The sequence below is a fragment of the Nothobranchius furzeri genome, chromosome 12 (genome assembly GCF_043380555.1).
Source record: "Nothobranchius furzeri strain GRZ-AD chromosome 12, NfurGRZ-RIMD1, whole genome shotgun sequence".
Lineage (NCBI taxonomy): Eukaryota > Metazoa > Chordata > Actinopteri > Cyprinodontiformes > Nothobranchiidae > Nothobranchius > Nothobranchius furzeri.
The window spans coordinates 4,662,210-4,682,700 of NC_091752.1; the positions used below are offsets into that span (position 1 = coordinate 4,662,210).

Below are 20,491 nucleotides of genomic sequence, written 5' to 3' on the forward strand. Positions count from 1 at the left end.
CATATTACACTTGATTTAGCCTCTGCTTCCACTTCAGATCTATCTCTCTGGTCTCCTTTGATCGGTTCCATGACATAGCGATGATGGGGGACCATTGATATTGTCCTGCGGGATGATGTGGGTGGGGGGGGGTGGAGGGTCTGAGTTTGGAGTATCCGGATGTTCCCTGGAGGTGGGTTCACTGGGGGTGTCTGGGACTGGGGGGGCCGTTGCCCCCCTCCGGAGGTGCTTGGGTTGCCTCGGGAGGTGGACTAATGGCGGTTGGGGGGGGTCCTACATTGATCAAAATGTCCAGTTTTTCATCCAGGAGCAGGGATCGAGTTATGGGGGGCTAGATATCTTTCAGGGAAAGATCCAGTTTCTGCCTATATTACAATATCCATGGAATCTCTGCACAATAATTGATTTGTGACTGAAAGCTTGTTGGAGACATCTATGTGCTAATTGCTCACTAATTTATACCTCTTTTTTTTCCTGCAGGCTGAAGCACAGCATCGGGCCACACAAATGGAGTCCTATTTTTCTGAGGAGGACTAAGTCAATCTGTCCTTTGATCTCTTTCATCCAAGCCACAGGGAGATGTGCAATGTATGGACAACAATCTGAACATGTTGACACACATGGGTGTTATTGTTATTTTCAGGCTAAATCTGCCCAATAAATCTGCTGTCAGACTGATGTAGTCCTCCACCAGCCTGCACCGGTCCAGGCTAGAGCCTTGCAGGTGAGTTATTTTTAACTATCTGTCTTTCTTTATCTTCTAGTTTTAAAGGGACATTATGGAAGTTTGACAGCCAAAACATGTATAGAAATAATAAATGTCTTCTTCTACGTTCTCCTGCAATGCCCTGGTCCTGTAGAATGAGCCCTGGCATTTTTACTGTGATTACCTGTTTTTCTGTAAAATCACAGAAAAAGAGAGATGCTCGGGTCGAGCAGGCTGAGTCATGCGCGTTCACGCTCAGGCATAGCTCGTAGAATTTGCTATCCGTAGCTCTAGCAGCAGAGAGAGAGGTAGTGTTCCTAACACCTAGTGACAAACCTAGCTACATTTCTAAAGACCCTTAGCTACTTTCTGTAGAACTTTCTTCTAGATATTTCCTGCAAATTAGCAACAAAATAGCCATTTTCACTCCGAACTGTTCTTTGTTTTGACGTTGTTTCAGCTGTCATCAAGGATATAAACGTTACAGATACTGTAAATGTTACTAGAGTGTAGCTCACCTTGTAAGATGTCTGACTCCCATGCAGAAGACCTGGGTTTGATTCTGGATGTGAACATAGTTCATTTAGAGTTTCTTTTTTACATTAATGGTATATTTTTTACAGTAAGATGCCCAAATTTTTATTTGAGAGTCACCGAACGGCATTGAATTCACAGATAAATCAGACTAAATCAACTTTCATTTTGGAACAATTTTTCAAGCAAGGGAAGGGAAAGATCTGAGCATGCAGGAGGACTGACCCATCATAAACCTTTGTCGGCTGTGCTGAAGAGAAAGGTACAGAGCCAAATTATTTAATTAATTAGCTGCGCGTTCTCCTGTCCTCTGTCCTCCGGGCCACACACACACACACACACGGGACTGTCTCAGCTGTTATTTTCGTTAAGGAGTGTGCACGTACAGCATGCGCGCCTCGTGCACGAGCCTACTATTGAAGCTGCCGTTACGCTTTTGGCCTGAGGGGGCAATCGCGAGCATAAAAATTCAAAAGTCTGTAAAGTCCCTTTAACATGTAATTATTTTAGCTTATTGTTACACGTGTGTTGCTGCTCTTAAAAACAACTATAAAAAACAACAGTAAATATATTTGCTTTTTCTTTATATTTCACATAGCCTCCCAGCAGCAGTGTGTCTGACACTGGGACCATGATGGGAATTCCACCCAGAGCAGCTTCTAAACTCCTGAACAGACCCAGGTGTGGTGGAGAGCTTCTGAGCAGCTTCCATCTGAGGCCCTGTCCACACGTAGCCGGGGATCTGCCAAAACGTAGATATTTTTCTACGTTTTGGCCTGTCATCCACACGAAAACGGAGGTTTTTTCACACGAAAAAGGATCTTTTTAAAAACTCCGGCCAAAGTGAAGATCTGTGTTTTCTCTGTTTTGGGTGTCTGCGTGTGGACAGACAAAACCGGAGTTTTAAGGTCCGCAACGTCACTTTCCGCGACTAAAAAATGCTGACATCACGTGTGCGACCTGTGTTTGCACTAGCCGACAGCATGGAAGCCCTCAGAGCTGCGCTCGCTTTATCAATTGTCCAAGCGCTTTCTGCTTGTTTGTTCTTGCAAGTGGAATTACTGCTCCTTGTGGAAGACCACAGATGAAGGACGAGGTTAAGAACGGGGGAAGTACTGCCACCTACAGGTCTGGCATGTTCGTAACAATGTATTTATCCGGGTACGTGTGGACAGAGTTTTTTTTTAAACGAGGTGGTGTGGATGCAGGTTTTTGGAGGGGCGGATATTCGTTTTTAAAAAAACCCGGCTACGTGTGGACTAGGCCTGAATGACAGTACAAGCTCTATGAACTGTTCCACGTAAAAACATTCTAAATAATATTGTACTCGGTATTTTGTTTTTTTCTCACTTCTCAGCCTTGCTGGTTACCAATGGAGAGGAGTAGCTTTCCAGACTCACTAACATCCCATTTAACCTCAGGGCCTCCTGATGTAACAGAAAGACCTGTAGCTCCATCCTCACTCCGCTCTCCAAATGTTTCTCATCTCTGGAAGCGACCTCCCACAACACTGATGTTATATATAATTTTGTTTTCAGGCCAATTGTGTCATGTTCCTGGGAATGTGTTTAACCCATGACATGAAGAATCATCACAAGACGGGGGGAAAAGTTCAAAACAATGATTTATTTAAGGAATCTAACAAAAGGTGTCCCTGGAATAAACCCAGAGTAGTTGGAGCCAGAGAGAGTCCAAGTTCTGCAGGTGGAGGAGGTCGAGGAGGGCAGGTGGAGTGACGGGGTGAGTCCAGGAGAGGGAGCCAGGCAGGGTGGCAGAGGAATAAGAGGAGAGGCGAACCGTGAAGTCCAGGAAGGTATGGTTCTTTCCAGGTGAGTAATCCAGTGAGGTTCTGCTTCTTGGATGGAGGATAATATCCAACAAACCCAGAGCGTCAGGGAAGATTGTCCAGTGATCCTGGAGAGAGGATACAAAACTTGAGTCCAAAAAATCCAACACAAGAGTCCAAGAATAATCCAAGAAATTCTCCCAGCCAATTATCTACTTAGAAAACCAAGCAACCTAGAACAGGTGGCCAAAATACTACCATGAGTAGTTAATCATCCAGCGCTGTGTAGTGGTTCCCTCTCTTCTTAAATAGAGCTCTGCTGCAGATGACCTGAGAAGCTGCATCTGCCGCTGATTGCTAATACCCTGCAGCTGGTGAGCTCCCTCTCCTGAAATGAAGAGCTCAAAGATGTTATAGAGATGAAGAGTGCTCACCCCACCACACAACAAAATGAACCCAAGAAATCTGCTGTCAGACTGATTGCTGCAGCTACAAATGGTCCAGACTAACATGAAGCCTTGCAGGTGTAGTAAAGGTGAATTGTTTTTAATCATATTTGATCTTCATTACAGCCTTTGAGTTTTAACATCTTCTATGTTTTTGTTTCATAGCTTATTGCTACACGTGTGTTGCTGCTGTGAGCTTGGAGCTAGATGACATCATGAAGGAAGCGACTGATTCTGGTCCTGTGACACTTGGTAACGTGTGAGCTGATTCACCTGGTAAACAACTTTTACATTAAATATTTTGTTTTTTGCTATCAAAAGTAAATTAACTAATAACCTGCATTATTGTAGGACACTCAGCAAAATATGGACTCTATATCATGCGGCAGGCACATGTTAATATTATATAAGAGCACATGAGGTGAGCAACACTACAGGTTATTATTATTATTATTATTATTATTATCGTCATTGTAGTACACTGTCCTGGATTTGTTTTCTTTCTGCATCTCATCACTAGCCTGGCTGATCACCACTGCGGGGCACCTGACACCTCCTGCCATCTGGTTGTGACAGCATGAGTGTGTCCTCACACACCTGTACCTATCAGCTCAAACCACATTGGGACCCCTTTTTTCCCAGGTGAAGAGCTAAAATTTATATCAGATTCTGCCAACGAAAAGGCTCTAAAACAATTCATTCGTAAATATTCTGCATATTTATTGCAAAATCTCTATTTTAAAGGGATTTTGTATTGTAAATGTAAAACAAATAGATATTATCATATCTTTTTATAATTTATAGAAGGAAAAAAGTGACATAATTGGAAGAGATGAAAAATGAGTCCTTTCCTGACACGCCTGGCCTCTTTTTACTGACGGCAGCATTGTAGCATATTAGTATATTTCCTTCAGTCTTTCTTCTGCAGCCACCAGCTACTTGTAGCTCCAAGGACAGTAAATAATTCAATTCAAGTTTATTTATAAAGCGCCAAATCACAACAAGAGTCATCTCAAAGCACTTCACATAGTAAACATTCCAACACAGGTCAGTTCATTAAGCCTATCAGTAAAAAGTTTCCTATATAAGGAACTCAGCAGGTTGCATCGAGTCACTGACTTGTGTCAGTGTCTTTACAGCTATCCTCATACTAAGCAAGCATTTAATGACAGTGGAGAGGAAAACTCCCTTTTAACAGGAAGAAACCTCCAGATTATCCTGGCTCAGTATAAGCAGCCATCCACCACGACTCACTGATAAATAAATAAGCAGGCTTGTTTCCACTATCCCAACTTCCAGACCATGAGTTCCTGCCTTGGGGCGTGTACTCAAACATTCCAGACCATGAGTACCTGCCAACTTTGATTTGACCAGAAATCAAAACATCCAGATGAATAAAACCAGTCCCCACGTCATCTTAGTTCAGTTCTCAACAGTTCTCAAGAGTTCACGGGAGTTCTCTGGAGCTCTCTGCAGTTCACCGCATTCTAACAGAAGTATCGGACCGGCCACCCGGACTTCCTTTTTAAGCAAAGAACCAACAAGCTGGATAAAATCTCTTGCATTTTACCAACCAAGTAATGGTTCCTTTCAGAATAAAAGCTGAACTCACTGACCCTCCGGGTCCATCTGACGCTGTCAACCAACTGTCGCTTTTTACCTGGAGACAATCCAAAGACTAGTCTGTCGTACTGCTGACGCCGTTTCATCGGCTCCGGTACCGAAAGGGGGGTCCGAGGACCTGGCATTCTGGATCTGTACGGAGGTCTCATCCTGAAGGGTATGTGTGGAGTGACAAAATGGCGTCTCATGTGTTTATGAAACTCCGATCATAGCTTAAGAGCAAAACATCACAACATCATTCAGACTTGCTTCTTCGGATACGAGAGTTCTGATGACAACATCACTCACACATACACCATTCATCTCACGTCTCATTACAACAGACCCATTCATCATTTAGAGTTTAGAGTTAGTCTTGTTAAAATTCTTTAAAAATTTTTAGAAATAAATCTTCTTAAACGTTTTAAAGGTTACTCTCTCTTCTCTTTTCTCTCAGTTAATACAAGTGTTACATAATCCCTGCAATAAAAAGTTCCAATCTTATGGTTAAAATAACCCAACAGTCCGTAAGATTGATTTCATATTTAATATGGAACCTTACGTCTTATGGTCCATTAATTAGATGTAAAATAACTCCTTTATACTGAACATCTGTGAAATGTGTGTGATCCTTTGGTGGCTTAAGGCCTAAGGGGTTTCTGTTTAAATCGGACTCTAGAAGGTACTTTTACATTGACAGCTTTATGACTTTTGCTACAAAAGTTGCCCTCAAAAGTCCCATTAGATGCTTTGTCACTTCTTTCATTGCCTACAAAGTTTCAGCCAACTATATTCAACAGGGTTTTTCATTTTTCTCTCATCCCCAACAGCCTTGAGGCTTTGTGCTCTTTCCAAATGCCATTCTACTTTATTAAGCTCTGAATGAGAAACACTGAAGCAGCCCATAAATGCACTGAAGAGGGACAATATTTTCAGCAACGTTATTGATGTGTCGTCTTATTATTCAGAAGGGGTGGACAGTACTTTAAGGGGAAGTAAAGCAAAGTTTTTGTTTAAAAAATCCAGAAGAGTCATTTACAGCTGCAGTTGTCAGGCCTAAAATTAATGCATTTATTACTGACTCAGACCAGATGCATCAAGCGGAATGAGTCACACGCCATAACAGTACAGTCAAATGTCTTGTTCAACCTCTTCATTTGTATTTTGCTTTCAGTCAGACGTTATTGTGATGTTCTAAAATGTCCTTGAGCCGTAGATCACCAGCCTGATTTGTCATTTATTTTCAGCCCAGTTCTTGTCCATCACACTTTTCAAAGACATGTTATGTTTAAGCATCTTCACCTTTGAATCACTGTAGAAAGAAACCACACGAACCCAATGAGCAAGAATTGCACCAACACATAACGGACAACTTGGGAATGTACCATAGGCACCCTGTCACAAAGTGAATTTATTTGCTACCATTCAGTTCACCAAGTCTACACAAAACTCTACGTCATCACATAAAATAGCGCTTTTGCACCAAGTTGGTGATTTCTCTGTTTCTGTGAGAAAAGTTCTCCCGTCTTGACGTGCTTATTCATCAACATTCACCGAGGTTATTCGGGTTTGTGGTGCTGCTCTTTGATGGATATCTTTTCAATCGTTTAAGTCACTCCTTTCAAAAATAACTTTTCTGTTTTAGACAGTGTTTTTATAAACATTTCTTTCATGTGTTTGGCTTTTAGATGTCCACTATGCTGATACAGCTTATGCCGTGATTCGGCACACATCCCAATGCAAATCAGTGAACTGGTGCACAAACCTCATGTTTATTATTTAAAACATTTAACTAAAGTATCTGTGGCTAAAGGTCTGAACACACCATTTAAAATGAGTTGTTTCTGTAAATTTGTTGTTAGACACAAAGTCAGCTCATCCTTTGAATTTAATATTGCTTGAATGATGCATGAGTCAGCATCAAGTGACTTAAGAGACAGCATAAACGTCAGATACAATGACAGGGGTGAAAATAGACCTTTTAAAAAAAAATAAACATTTCAGCCTTGTTGATATTCCACCGTGCGCGATAAACATTGGAGATACTGTGGGCAGAAGTCTGTCATGCCACCGCTCCAGCCAGGCCTGGTTTCCCCAGCAACCACAACCAGCTCATCATCTACCTGATTCAAACCACCTGTCTCACATTAACTCATCAGCTCCACCTGCAACCACCTCTATATAACATCAGGAAAAACACCAAGCCAGTGCCAGATTTTTAAAGCATTTGCTAGTAGATTCTCCAGCATTCTAAAACCCTGCCTCAAGTTCCTGACCTTGCTTCTGAACCTCGACCTTGCCACCTGCCTGCTCCCTGACTGGATTATCTCACAGTTTCTGATCTTCTGGACTCCTGACCTTGGATCTGTTACATGGACTCTGCCTCTGGATTTCCCCTCCTGACCAAGCCTTCTGCTTCTGCGCTTCCTACAGACTGGTAACACTCCCCTGTGTGTTCTCAAATAAAAACTTTAAAGTGTCTTACTGTGTCTGGTGCTTTCACGGGTCCTCCAGCCCTGGTTGTTACAGAAGTCTAGTCCAACTTCTGTAAACAATGAGCAGCATTAACGTGCTTTTGAAAGATAAGTGTGCGTTACAGAAAAATAAAACTTGTCATATTATGGGACACACACACCACACACCACACACACACACACACACACACACTTTAAGCTCCATCAGTGCAACCTGAAGGCAAATTACTAAAGCATAAACTCATTCAAGTGTCTTGAATGAGTCTAAGCTCAGTAATTTGTACATTTATAAGAAAATGTGCTCAAAGCTCGATCTTTTTCCTCTGTCATGTGTTCAACTCCAATAAAGCTGTTCTGAAGTTCTGTCAGAAACAAACCCATTCTCCACCCAGTGGTGGCTCCAGAGTGAATGGCGCCCTGGGCAAGGACCTCCTCTAGCCCCGATAAATACAGACAAGGCCCCCGTATTTAGAGCATTTAATGTTTAGTTACTGTTCATATTATTTCCTATCTCACTATGTGGTTCTTGTGCTTTTGTGCTATAAACTGCTCACTCGCACAGTTCAGCTTTTTTGCTTATTGTGTTCATTCTCACAGACAAAAATACAGTGGTGTGAACTATTTGCCCCCTTCCTGATTTCTTATTCTTTTGCATGTTTGTCACACAAAATGTTTCTGATCAAACACATTTAACCATTAGTCAAAGATAACACAAGTAAACACAAAAATGCAGTTTGGAAATGATGGTTTTTATTATTTAGGGAGAGAACAAACTCCAAACCTACATTGCCCTGTGTGAAAAAGTAATTGCCCCCTGAACCTAATAACTGGTTGGGCCTCCCTTAGCAGCAATTACTGCAATCAAGCGTTTGCGATAACTTGCTACGAGTCTTTTACAGCGCTCTGGAGGAATTTTGGCCCGCTCATCTTTGCAGAATTGTTGTAATTCAGCTTTATTTGAGGGTTTTCCAACATGAACCGCCTTTTTAAGGTCATGCCATAGCATCTCAATAGGATTCAGGTCAGGACTTTGACTAGGCCACTCCAAAGTCTTCATTTTGTTGTTCTTCAGCCATTCAGAGGTGGATTTGCTGGTGTGTTTTGGGTCATTGTCCTGCTGCAGCACCCAAGATGGCTTCAGCTTTAGTTGACCAACAGATGGCCGGACATTCTCCTTCAGGATGTTTTGGTAGACAGTAGAATTCATGGTTCCAGTTATCACAGCAAGCCTTCCAGTTCCTGAAGCAGCAAAACAACCCCAGACCATCACACTACCACCACCATATTTTACTGTTGTATGATGCTCTCTGTCTGAAATGCTGTGTTACTTCTACGCCAGATGCAACGGGACATTTGCCTTCCAAAAAGTTCAACTTTTGTCTCATCAGTCCACGAGGTATTTTCCCAAAAGTCTTGGCAATCATTGAGATGTTTCTTCGCTAAACTGAGACGAGCCCTAATGTTCCTTTTGCTTAACAGTGGTTTGCATCTTGGAAATCTGCCATGCAGGCCATTTTTGCCCAGTCTCTTTCTTGTGGTGGAGTCGTGAATACTGACCTTAACTGAGACAATCGAGGCCTGCAGTTCTTTAGAAGTTGTCCTGGGACCTTTTGTGACCTCTCGGATGAGTTGTCTCTGCGCTCTTGGGGTAATTTTGGTCGGCCGACCACTCCTGGGAAGGTTCACCACTGTTCCATGTTGTTGCCATTTGTGGATAATGGCTCTCACTGTGGTTCGCTGGAGTCCCAAAGCTTTAGAAACGGCTTTATAACCTTTACCAAACCGATAGATCTCAGTTACTTTTGTTCTCATTCTTGAATCTCTTTGGATCTTGGCATGATGTCTAGCTTTTGAGGTGCTTTTGGTCTACTTCTCTGTGTCAGGCAGCTCATATTTAAGTGATTTCTTGATTGAAACAGGTGTGGCAGAAATCAGGCTTGGGGGTGGCTACAGAAATTAAACTCAGGTGTGAAACACCACAGTTGGGTTCTTTTTTAACAAGAGGGGCAATCACTTTTTCACACAGGGCAATGTAGGTTTGGAGTTTGTTCTCTCCCTAAATAACAAAAACCATCATTTCAAAACTGCATTTTGTGTTTACTTGTGTTATCTTTGACTAACGGTTAAATGTGTTTGATGATCAGAAACATTTTGTGTGACAAACATGCAAAAGAATAAGAATTCAGGAAGGGGGCAAAGAGTTTTTCCACACCACTGTATGCAGCCAGACAAACCTTCCGACATATGTAAATATATAGTATGTATATATGTAACGAGCTGACTGGCTGATCCGTAAAAACACCCAACACAGAATGACAGTTAAACAAGTTTATTAAAAGGAGAGAGGCGAAGGCAATGTCAAGAGGCAGGAGGTCGTTACCGGGAGATCTGAAACAGAGAATAATCCACAAGGGAGATCCAGGAAGCGAAGTCGGGGACGGAGCAGAGTCGGAGCCAGAGGATCAGAAAGGCAGCGGTGCAGACAAGGTAATCCAAGAATCGGAGACGGAGGAGAGTCGGAGCCAACAGGATAATCCAATAATCAAGGTCAGGGACGGAGCAGAGTCGGGATCAGGAGACAAGGTAAGAGAATGCTGGAGTATCTACTAGGAGAACGTTCGATAATCTGGCAATGGCTGGGTGGCTGAGTGGATATTAAATAGCAGGAGGAGCAGGTGTGGTGAATAAGGTTGATGACGGAACAGGTGGAATGAATGGAGCTGATGAGGTGCGGCAGTGGTTGCTGTGGCAACAGGTCTTTGGCAGGAACAGGATCATGACAATATAGCTTAAATGAATGACCCGCACTTGTTTAGTGCCTCTCAGAGTAAGGACTCCAAAGCGCTTTACACTACAGTGTATCATTCATCCATTCACACACACACATTCACACACTGATGGTGGTGAGCTACAATGTAGCCACAGCTGCCCTGGGGCACACTGACAGAGGTGAGGCTGCCGAGCACAGGCGCCACCGGTCCCTCCGACCACCACCGGCAGGCAAGGTGGATTGAGTGTCTTGTCCAAGGACACAACAGCAGAATTCTCTGTCCGGAGATTTATGGTAAATCTCCTCAAAGTTACCAGTAATATATTTTCTTATTACACAATATAACCCCTATTCCACATCATGGATAAAGTTCACACAACTGAAGTATTTTATTGTACACAAAGTATACAAACAGCAAAGCACAGCTCAGAGTTCTCAAGGCCCAGCATGCTTATTCATAGAAAAGTATTTTCTCACAAATGGAACTCGCATGCCATGGACAAAGATTCTTACACTCATTTGTTCTTCAGACATCTAGCCACAAGTCATTAAGTTAAAAAATGTTTTCATTACTTTTGTCCTTTTGCTATGGACGAAATGTGGTTAAAAGAGATTTCACACAGTAACAAACACTGGTTGCATTTGATGTAACATAAAGATTACCGTATTTAGAGCCAACATTGTTGTTTCTCTCCTTACGAGATCATTTTTACGTGTCTAAATTAGACATCCACCATCTGAAACAGGCAGCAGATATTGCTACAAATGTTCCTATAGCACCAAATTAAACTGACAATGGATTGGTTTCAAGATTAGTGGGATTTAAATCAACAAACTGAATCATTACAAGGAAAAATACACCAAAATCTGATCATTTTTAGATTCGAACACACTTAAGTAAAACTACATGGCAAAGCACAGACTTCTAACTGCCAGTTTAAGCAAAAAAAAGGGAACAGAATCTGATCCTGCTTTTAAATCCAGCAGATACCTCTTACCTACTATCAGATCTCCAGCTTCGTGCTGAAAGACCGTTCGGACATGGCCAAAAGCCTAGAGATCAACCTCAAGTTTTACTGACAACAAAGTTAGAATTATTAAGATGTAAGCTTTGAATGACTCCAGAATGATATAAAGAATAATCAATCGAATGCAATGGCCGTCTTTCTCATTAAAAAATTCCAATCCTAACGTTTAATTGTCCTGCAAGTCCAGCAATGCCAGAACACTGAACCAGCCTTAGGATCAGAGTAACACCAGGATAGAGCTCGCTCAGAAAAGGCAGCACATATCTGCACCACAGTGCAGGGGAGGGGGGGGGTCTGAAGTTAATTAGGGCAGCAAAGAAGCCACTTCACAGCATAAAAACCCGCAGACATGGACTGATATTCTGCTGAAGTTCCAGGGATTGGACTTTAGTGTTCTGAGGGAAGGTAGTTTTCTCTGGTAACTGAACTTTCTAATTGTTTGGGGTATTCAGGAAAAGAGTGGTCTAAAGGCCAAGTTCACCCATTTTTTTCAGTACATTCCCAGTGGCCTCTAGAATAAATGAATGCCTTGAGTCGTTCTCGTTGGGGAAAAAAAGCTCTGGTGTTCATGTTTCAGGGAGTAGACGTTTGCTAGAATAGAAGGACACAGAAAACAGCAGGACTGATACTTGGACATCTCACCTCTGATTGGCTAACAGCAACATGACTCTACCACTGACTGACTAATCTGCAACGTCTTTTTTTATTTTTAGTGTTATAGAGTTACTAATGCTAACGATTAGCTTCTACTGCTACTAGCCGAGACATTCTCAGCTGTTTCCCTGACGCTAAACCAACAACAGTCTTCTCCTTCATGAGTCAAGATGAGTGAGTCCATGAATGTTAGTGACAGTGTGATGTAGATCTGTCAGGATTTCTAATCCCAGAGTTTCACCGTCTGTTTTCCATCAGACGCTAAAGCAGGAAAAAAGGGAAGAAACTATTTTCATGTTCAGCCTGTGAGACAAACTCAGAGTGACCATATTATGTATATTTAAAAAATAACTATTAAAAATTGGCTTCTCAGTGAACTTGTCTTTTAAAACAGCCATCACTGAACTGTTCAGTAATGTACCAAGTCTTTTACAGCATGAAAACGACTAAAATGAGAAGTTGGTTGCTCTGGAGGCAGAAAACTCATGAATTTGGGCCTACAAACAGGACTCTTCTCAGATCTTAAATTCAATACAAAATAAATCCACAAAAGGAAGGTGTACAAACAAAAACCCAGCCAATTCTCAAATGTCAAGCAGAACTTGGTCCAGACGTTGATCGTGCACATGTAGCATGTCAGGGTCTACTTCAGAAAAAGAACCAGCCCTGCAAATATCGACTTATCGTAACTGTCAATAAAAGTCATTTAAACTTCTGTAGAGCTTGTCAACATAGCTCAGTAAACCACATAAACATCTGACAAAAATCTAAAAATCACAGAAGCAGCAAACTTTTTTTTAAACCAGCACTTGTTTCAATCTCTAAAGTTTGGGCCATTACAGCAAGAGGAACCTGCTGTTAAAGCAACCTCTCACCCCCAAATTCCACTACCTCCGCTCCGCTCCGGTCCGCCCCCGCCTTCCGCAGCCGCTCGCTTCCGAACTCAATTTTTACTGGTACCCGCTTTACAACGGCTCCGCTCCGGTGCGGAGACCTGAGGGGGGCAAACAAGCATGCGCGGGATTTTCGAGATCTTGCGATACAGTCCGAGCAATAAACGCGGAAGTTAGATCCAAACACCCGTTGTGTGGGAGAAGCATCGACATGAACTGTTTAATCTGCCCATCATTTGTGTTGAGAGATCAGCAGTGTTTGGATCAACAAAGTGTGACTACTTTGATAGTAGAAACTGTATTTATGGCTTACTTTTGTGCATTTAAACTTCAGCCGCCATTGATAGTTGTTAAAAGTTGTTAAACCTGTGCATATGAAACAAAAAATGCCTTTTGTTTATCGATTTATTGTGAAAAACGGAAGTTGTGCCCGCTCCTTTTCCTGTTGGGCGGTTGTGAGTTCTGTCCATTTACTGCGGAGGTGCTCCGGCGTCCGGCGAAAATAGGATCGATTCTATTTTTGCCGGACGCCGGAACAGAGGGCGGCGCACGGCGCCGCACTGCCGAAGCACAGCCGCAGTAGTGGAATTGCTCTGATTGACTACAACGGGACCGATTTTGCTCCGGCGTTCGTGTCGGAGCGGAGCGGAGGTAGTGGAATTTGGGGGTCAGAGTCTCGTCAGGTCCGTTCACTGAGTCTGAGGTGTAGAGTCCAGTTTTTGCCTTCTGGTGACAGCTGTTTCCTTAGCTAGATCTCAATTTGTATTGCATCATTGTGGAATGGGCTTTGTCAAACGCACATATATACACACTTACACAGCAAAAAGCTACAAAAGAGCTGAAGAGACGTAGCTGTAGCCGACTTGAAGGTGGCAAAAGGTGTGTAAAGAAAACAAGCATCACACTTTTCCGGTATTGTGCCATGAACCAAACTCTTCCGAACCATTGCTATACAACAGCTCTGCTTACTGATACTGCAACATGTGCTGTGTTCTGAGCTCAGGTAGGCTGGAATCACACTTTCCCATTAATGTCACAGTAAGGAATCTCCCTGCCATCTTTGCTGATAAAGCTTCCAACCCTGGCAGAAAAAAATCTCTTCAAATCTTTGGTGTCATCTTCATTGAACACTTTGTCCTTATATTAATAAATAATGTAAGTATAACGGATGAATAATACATTAAGCCTATCATCCCAGGTTGATAAACGCCTCTGGCTCAATGCTAGATTGTCTATTTGTGAGGGTCAGTGAGCTGAAAGCTATTTGCAAAGCTGGGGGACTTTAACAGGGCAGCTCTAATGTTCTCATAAGCAGCACGGGCTGACCTCACTTAATGAGGATTAATGCTGAATCAGATTGGAGCTTGTGCCTGTCGAGACTCTCTTCTGCAAACCCACTCCCACCTGCTGGTAATTGATTGCACTCATTGAGAGTCCATGTCCCCATGCAACCTCTGAACATGCGTTAAAAGCCACGCTGGTGAAAAATACAATTGTGTTTTTGACAGGATGGGACAAAGAGAGGGAGACATGAATGGAGGCATGAGCAGGTCGGGCAAGTCCAGGAAAATGGAACCAGACAGAATATTGAACAGTGGCTCTGACATGGACCACTGCTTCTCCGACAAGGCAAAGCTTCTATGCCTAATGTTTGCAATAAAAAGGTCAAAAATAAATAACAGAAGGCATGGATGTTACTTACTGCAGCAGCTTTTTAAAGTGCAGATGAAAATTTAGCATTATACAGTTTTAAAAAGGTTTTATGGTCATTTTCTACACAAACAGCTGCAGCTGTCTCCCATGCAGCCTGGGACAATCCCAGTGTTATAATATTTCTGCTAGAACATTTGTGTGTTGTGAAATAAACAACAATGTAAAAGATTATTAAATAAAGTCCAAACATTGATGTGATATTTTTGAGATGGGATTTGGTTTGCCCATTGAACCACCTTAGAGGAGCTGGCTGTTACAACAGGACTAGACTAGTGAGCTGATAGGGTTAGGGTTATCCATAGTGAAATCCAAATGTCCTGATTTAAAGCTGCTTTACCAAATCTGCAGAACAAGCTAGATTTTAAACACAAACACCGATCTCTCACCACTCCCATCAGATATCATCCCTAGGCCACGTCCCAACGGTACAGGAACATGCATTGCCAGAGGGATCGAGGGGATGCTAAACACCAGTCGCTGTTTTCTAAGTCTAAGTTTTTCTTTTTGGGGCTCTTGTTTGTCCTAAAGTTGAAGTGGCAGCAGCCGGCTGTTTCTCCTTCTCTGATATAATTGAGTGGAGAACCTCTCACACCACTGGTGTTCTGGTGCTAAATACGTGTGTGTATTGAGTGGTGGACGCAGGTAAATATAGATGTACAGCGGTTCAGCGAGACCGACAACCAGGTAGTTCAGTCGTTGGTTTTGGACCGAGTCGTGTTATTGGCTGAATTTTTTAGACAAATGCAAGAGAAACACTTTTTTCTTTCTTTTCTCCACAATATACCTATAGATGTACTATGTTAGAACTGTAACGTGATGAAGGAGCCATTTCTACCCTCTAACAGCTGTTTCCTTCTGACACAGTCCCAGAGTGCATGAAGCAGCCTCAAGGTCATGCATTCGCTTCTAAACTGTTTACGTTCCAGCAATGAAGACAGAAGAGCGAAGAATGAACTCTTTTCTTTTAATTAATCAAAGAACTCTATTTTAATAAAGCCAATCCATCAAAGTGTTAGTCAATAATAACATGTGACCAACCTGTGAAATTAAAATATTAATTACTTTATTATGATCTTAGAAATGAAGTACTTTCACTTTAAGGATTCCAACAGGACTCATTTCACATAGTGTTAAAAAGACATGATACATTCTTTCACTGATCCAATCAGAATTTTACAGATCTGACGGAGGCGTGCTTCTGCAGGTGTTTGGTAATTTTCATTTGACAATAAACCATAACATCCGAGGTATAAAACTACGCCACGTCCGCTCTAACGCCAGTTCAAAGTGTTCCAGAGCAAGCGTCGGAGTGGCCAATCCGACCTTTAACTCTTCAACCGAAAGAACCACGACAAGCTGAAAATCCAGTCGCTATAACAACCAGAGGCAACAACAGCTCCTTTCAGAATAAAAGCTCCACCGACCCAGGCTGGGTCTGAACAGATGCCAATAAAAGTGTGCCGGAGGTAACTCAGGACGGGTCTGGTCAGAGCCGCGGCTTCTTCTACCAGCTCGGTTTCCAGAGAGGGTCTGATAGGGCCTCGGCATTCCTGATCTCCCGAGGACTTCCACAAGGCAGGTAGACGCGACTTGATGGTGTCTCATGCAGTTTCTGAAACTAATCCAAGCTTATTTCAAAACAACATCTTCAGTTCCCGTCAGAACTAATCGCTTCTTCGGATTTGCTGGTTTTGATTTACTCGACACGTCAACCATTCACCGCCTCATCCATTTTTAGTTACACTATACACTTAGTTCTGAAATCAGCCTAGTTTAATTGTTAGTAATTTTAAACTTGGCTCTCTCTATTCTGTGTCTCTGAGTGAATACATAACGGTTACATAATCTGTGATCCGATCTTCTGGTTTAAACAACCCTCAATCTGTAAGGTGGATTTCATATTTACTATGGAATCCCACGCCTTACGGCTCGTTAAATAAAATGTAAGAACCTCTTTCCCTTACAGAACGTTGTTTAGGGGCATGAAAAAAATGTATTAAGTTAGCTTGATTTGCCATTGTAGCTTAATGGGTTTTCTCTGAAATTCATCTTGTTTTGCGAAAAGTATAAAATTCATGTATTCTTTTTATTTGAAATTAAGAGTGGTGTCATGTATTCACAGTGTACTTTTGCCTATGGGTGGATTAACATGGCGTCGTTTTGATCCGTTTGAATTGCAACAGAGGCTCCAAAGTGCTTTACACTACATCATCATTCATCCATTCACACACAGATTCACACACAGATGATGATGAGCTACGATGTAGCCACAGCTGCCCTGGGGCACACTGACAGGCGCCACCGGTCCCTCCAACCACCACCAGCAGGCAAGGTGGGTTAAGTGTCTTGCCCAAGGACACAACAGCAGAATTCTCTGTCCAGAGCCGGGATCGAACCTGCAACCTTCCGATTACTGGACAACCCGCTCAACCTGTTGAGCTACTGCTGCCCCAATTCTACCTTTTGTTTAGCGAAAAACGGTTTGGAACAAAGCGTCTGCTTCTCCTTCAAGTCAAATCACCTGCATCTTAGAACACCTTGGTTATATTTCTATCAGAAACGAGTGGGACTGAAGACACGGCCATCTTTGTTTAGAACAGGAGCATCTTGGTACGTTACACTAGCCCCAGACTCTTTAGCAACTCAAATAGTTTTCAGCTGCCTGTTCTGTAGGTTTTACTACAGTTAGTCAGATAATGGTGAATTAATGTGATTTACCTGCAATGCCCATAAACAATCAGCTGATTGCACAATGTATTATCAACCTTTACATGACTGCTGTAGCACAGTTGTTGTCCAGTAAGTGTCAACATCACCACCACTAGAAAAATGCAGCACTTCAGGCGAATCCTGCAGTACGTACCCAACGCTTTTACCAAAATAACCACGTAATGTGAAATGGATAAACAGTGTCAGTAAAAATGCTGATAAATTAGGAGAGTGAGGCTAGCACCAACAGCTAGCATTTTTAAATCATGCCTGAAAACTCACTACTTCAACCTAGCTTATACCACATAATTATGAACCTCACTCACATCTGCACTGTTTAAAAATGGACTCCACAATTATCGACTTCCGTACTATTGAGGTTCTTTTTTAAAATGTTTTTCTAATTTTTTATTCACCCTGTGTCTTATTGATTTTTAGCTGTTATTTTTGGGAATTTTGTTGTATTTCCTTTTTATCTTTTATCTGTGTTCGACATGTTTGTATAACGCCAGTTTAATTAACCAACATTTTTAGTGTACAGCGCCTTGTTTGGTTGTAATGCCTTGTGAATGCGCTTTATAAATAAAATTGGATTGGATTGGATTTGATACAGCAGAAACACATTTTGGTTCTAGCGTTTGGATTACCCTAACCCTGTTCATCAGTCCTATAGGAGATCAAAGTTATTTCTCCTGATTATCAACCTTTTACTTTTTTACCCAAAACCACATTTCAAAATGGCAGACACGTCCATTTAACAGACTGCGGTCTAGTTTCTGCCACCAGTTGAGATAAGAAACCATCATTTGTTGTGACATAAAAAGTATTCCAATAATTTGGATTTCTTTTGGGAGCTTAATTGCTGTGACATTTTATGGGTTTTCTCTCTCCAGCCCCTCCAGCTGTTTGTTTCTAAATAATTTAGCTGAAGCACAAATCAACTCGATAACCACACCTTTCATTAGGCAAAAGTTTTCAGTGGAAAAGACCAACGTTTGTCATCCTGCCTCACAGGTTAAGGGACAATGTTTCGCCGGGTTTTCCCTTCATTCTCAGCAGAGATACTCCGTATCAACTACATCTGTAAACAGACCTTAATGACTGCTGTTTAGGAAACAGACTTTAAAAAAAAAGGAAATGAAAAAATACAACTGAATGTTGGTGTCACCGAGACGTAGAGTTGTAGACTGAAAATGGCTGAGCTGTCCACTGGAATGTTTTTAAGAATCAGTCATTCACTAGGAATAGGGAGGCGGGCTTGGTGGTTTAGTGACAGTGTTGAGGCTCGTCTCGATGGAGGCCGCTAGTCATACCGACCCCTTAGTCAAGCCCTCCATAGGAAGGGTGGTGGCGTTGTCGGTGGGCAGTGGGTCGTCCTGAGGAGGCGGGGGCGTTGTGGAGGCAGTGGGCAGGCTGGCGTAAGGCAGGTGGCAGTCCGTGTGCAGGAAGGGGGGGTAGTGCTGGCGGTAGCAGATGTAGGCGAACAGCAACCCGATCACTCCTCCAACAAAGGCGTCTGAAAAGTCACAGAAACACACATTTTAAGGAATGGCCATTTTTGGCCAATCCATGGAAGATAAATAACACCTACTCTCCTGGAATAAGCCTGGCTAATTAGGCATTGCTGTTTGTGCTGTAGTGTTTCAGTGAGCATTCATCATACTCGCCTCGTTTAGAGGTTGATAAAAGTAACATAGAAGGCAATAAATCTGTTCAGCCGAGCTTGTTTTCCCTCTGGGAAAGGCTAGCTCTGCTACTTTTAAGGGTTCTGCATCTCAGCTGCTCTTCTTTGAGATATGAAGCATTAGCAGAATGACTTTTAGCAATAAAATATTAGTAAAATAAAGTTATTAACGGGAGTTAGCTAAAAACCGTTTAGCATAATTTTATGGAAAGGTTCCTGGTTTGGTTTATGCACATTTCCAGAAAATTTCAGGTATCTGTTTGGGATCTGATTCAAAGTTGAGCTCAGATCTGCAGTTGTACCAGAATTCTCTTAGCCTAGAAATCTAGACGAGCCGTAGCAGAAGCAAAGTGATGTTCCTCTGCAGGTTGGTCTAGCCACGCCCCACTGTAGCCTCAGCAGGTCTACCTTTGGCCTGAGCAGTTTTGTGTCTTGCCAATCAGAGCTCTCTATCGGTTTAGTGGGCCAGTGACAGTGCTCTATTGGTTTGGTGGGTGGGATGTTACTGCAACTGAGCGGAGCAACAAAGATGGCGACGGCTCGTTTGAAGTGGCTTTGCACTGGTGAGACTTGGGCTTTTCTTTAAGTCAAGAGCAGATAGAGAAACTTTAGTCGTTTCTTTTAGAAAAATGATGTATTTGTGCAACAGTGGATGGTGGCCCTGTAGACTGACATCTGCAGCGGTGAGTACATCACGTTGTTCATTGTCCAAATCAGAGCTGATCAAAATTTACTCTTACAAAGGAAAACAACTTCATTTGATCATGGAAACACATCTCACCTGGACGTTCCCCTGATGCGTAAGCGGCTCTTAACATAATAAACCTTAGTGGCGCATCTCTTCCCTGCTGGAGCATTTCAGAAGCACATGGACGCTAATATTTTGGGATGCATCAGAGACATGCCATGTGCCCTGTGTTTATAACGGAAGCTATTCGCAGCGTATTGAGCTTTGCAGACGTTAGACAACGACTACACATCTTCTGCGTGAGGTGAAACTGGAGCACAACCTACCACTTATTCGGGTCAAATCAGCTAAACAGCCTACGTAAGATTAAATGGTCAAGATATGAAACTGAATTTCTGAGGAAATGTGTTAAACGTCCAAATATTGAAGCACAAAACCTTTCATAAAATTATAACAAAGGGATTCTGAACTAGCCAGAATTAAAGTCTGATTCCTATCCATTCCCCTCACCCGATATATAGAGTAAAATAGTCCTGCCAGATGGTAAAGTGGTAATTTTACAGTACTAAAATGCTATTCTGCTTTTGTTTACTTCTTTTGAAAGAAATGAAAAGCAATACAGAAATAGTTTCAACCTCCCTGAAGTGAATGAGCTCATGGTCTGAGTCCTGCCGCTTGAGTTTAACACACTAAGTGTCATGGTCTGCGTCTGCCCCTTCCTTCATGTGTCTCCTGGTGTTTCTCCATCCTCTCTTGGTGCTCCTTTTGTGTCTTCTAGCGCCCTCATGTGTCATGTCTGCATCT

The 20,491-nt window shown here is 42.4% G+C and overlaps 1 protein-coding gene across 1 annotated transcript in view; it reads right to left on the reverse strand.

Moving 5' to 3' along the window:
* Positions 1–10,692: 10,692 nt before the first annotated feature.
* Positions 10,693–20,491, reverse strand: part of plpp4 (phospholipid phosphatase 4) — a 108,400-nt gene continuing 98,601 nt past the window's right edge. The window contains exon 7 of the mRNA XM_054749854.2: positions 10,693–18,831. Within this exon, the coding sequence (XP_054605829.1) occupies positions 18,623–18,831 (209 nt within the window). The 3' untranslated portion in view covers positions 10,693–18,622. The remainder of the gene's footprint in view (positions 18,832–20,491) is intronic.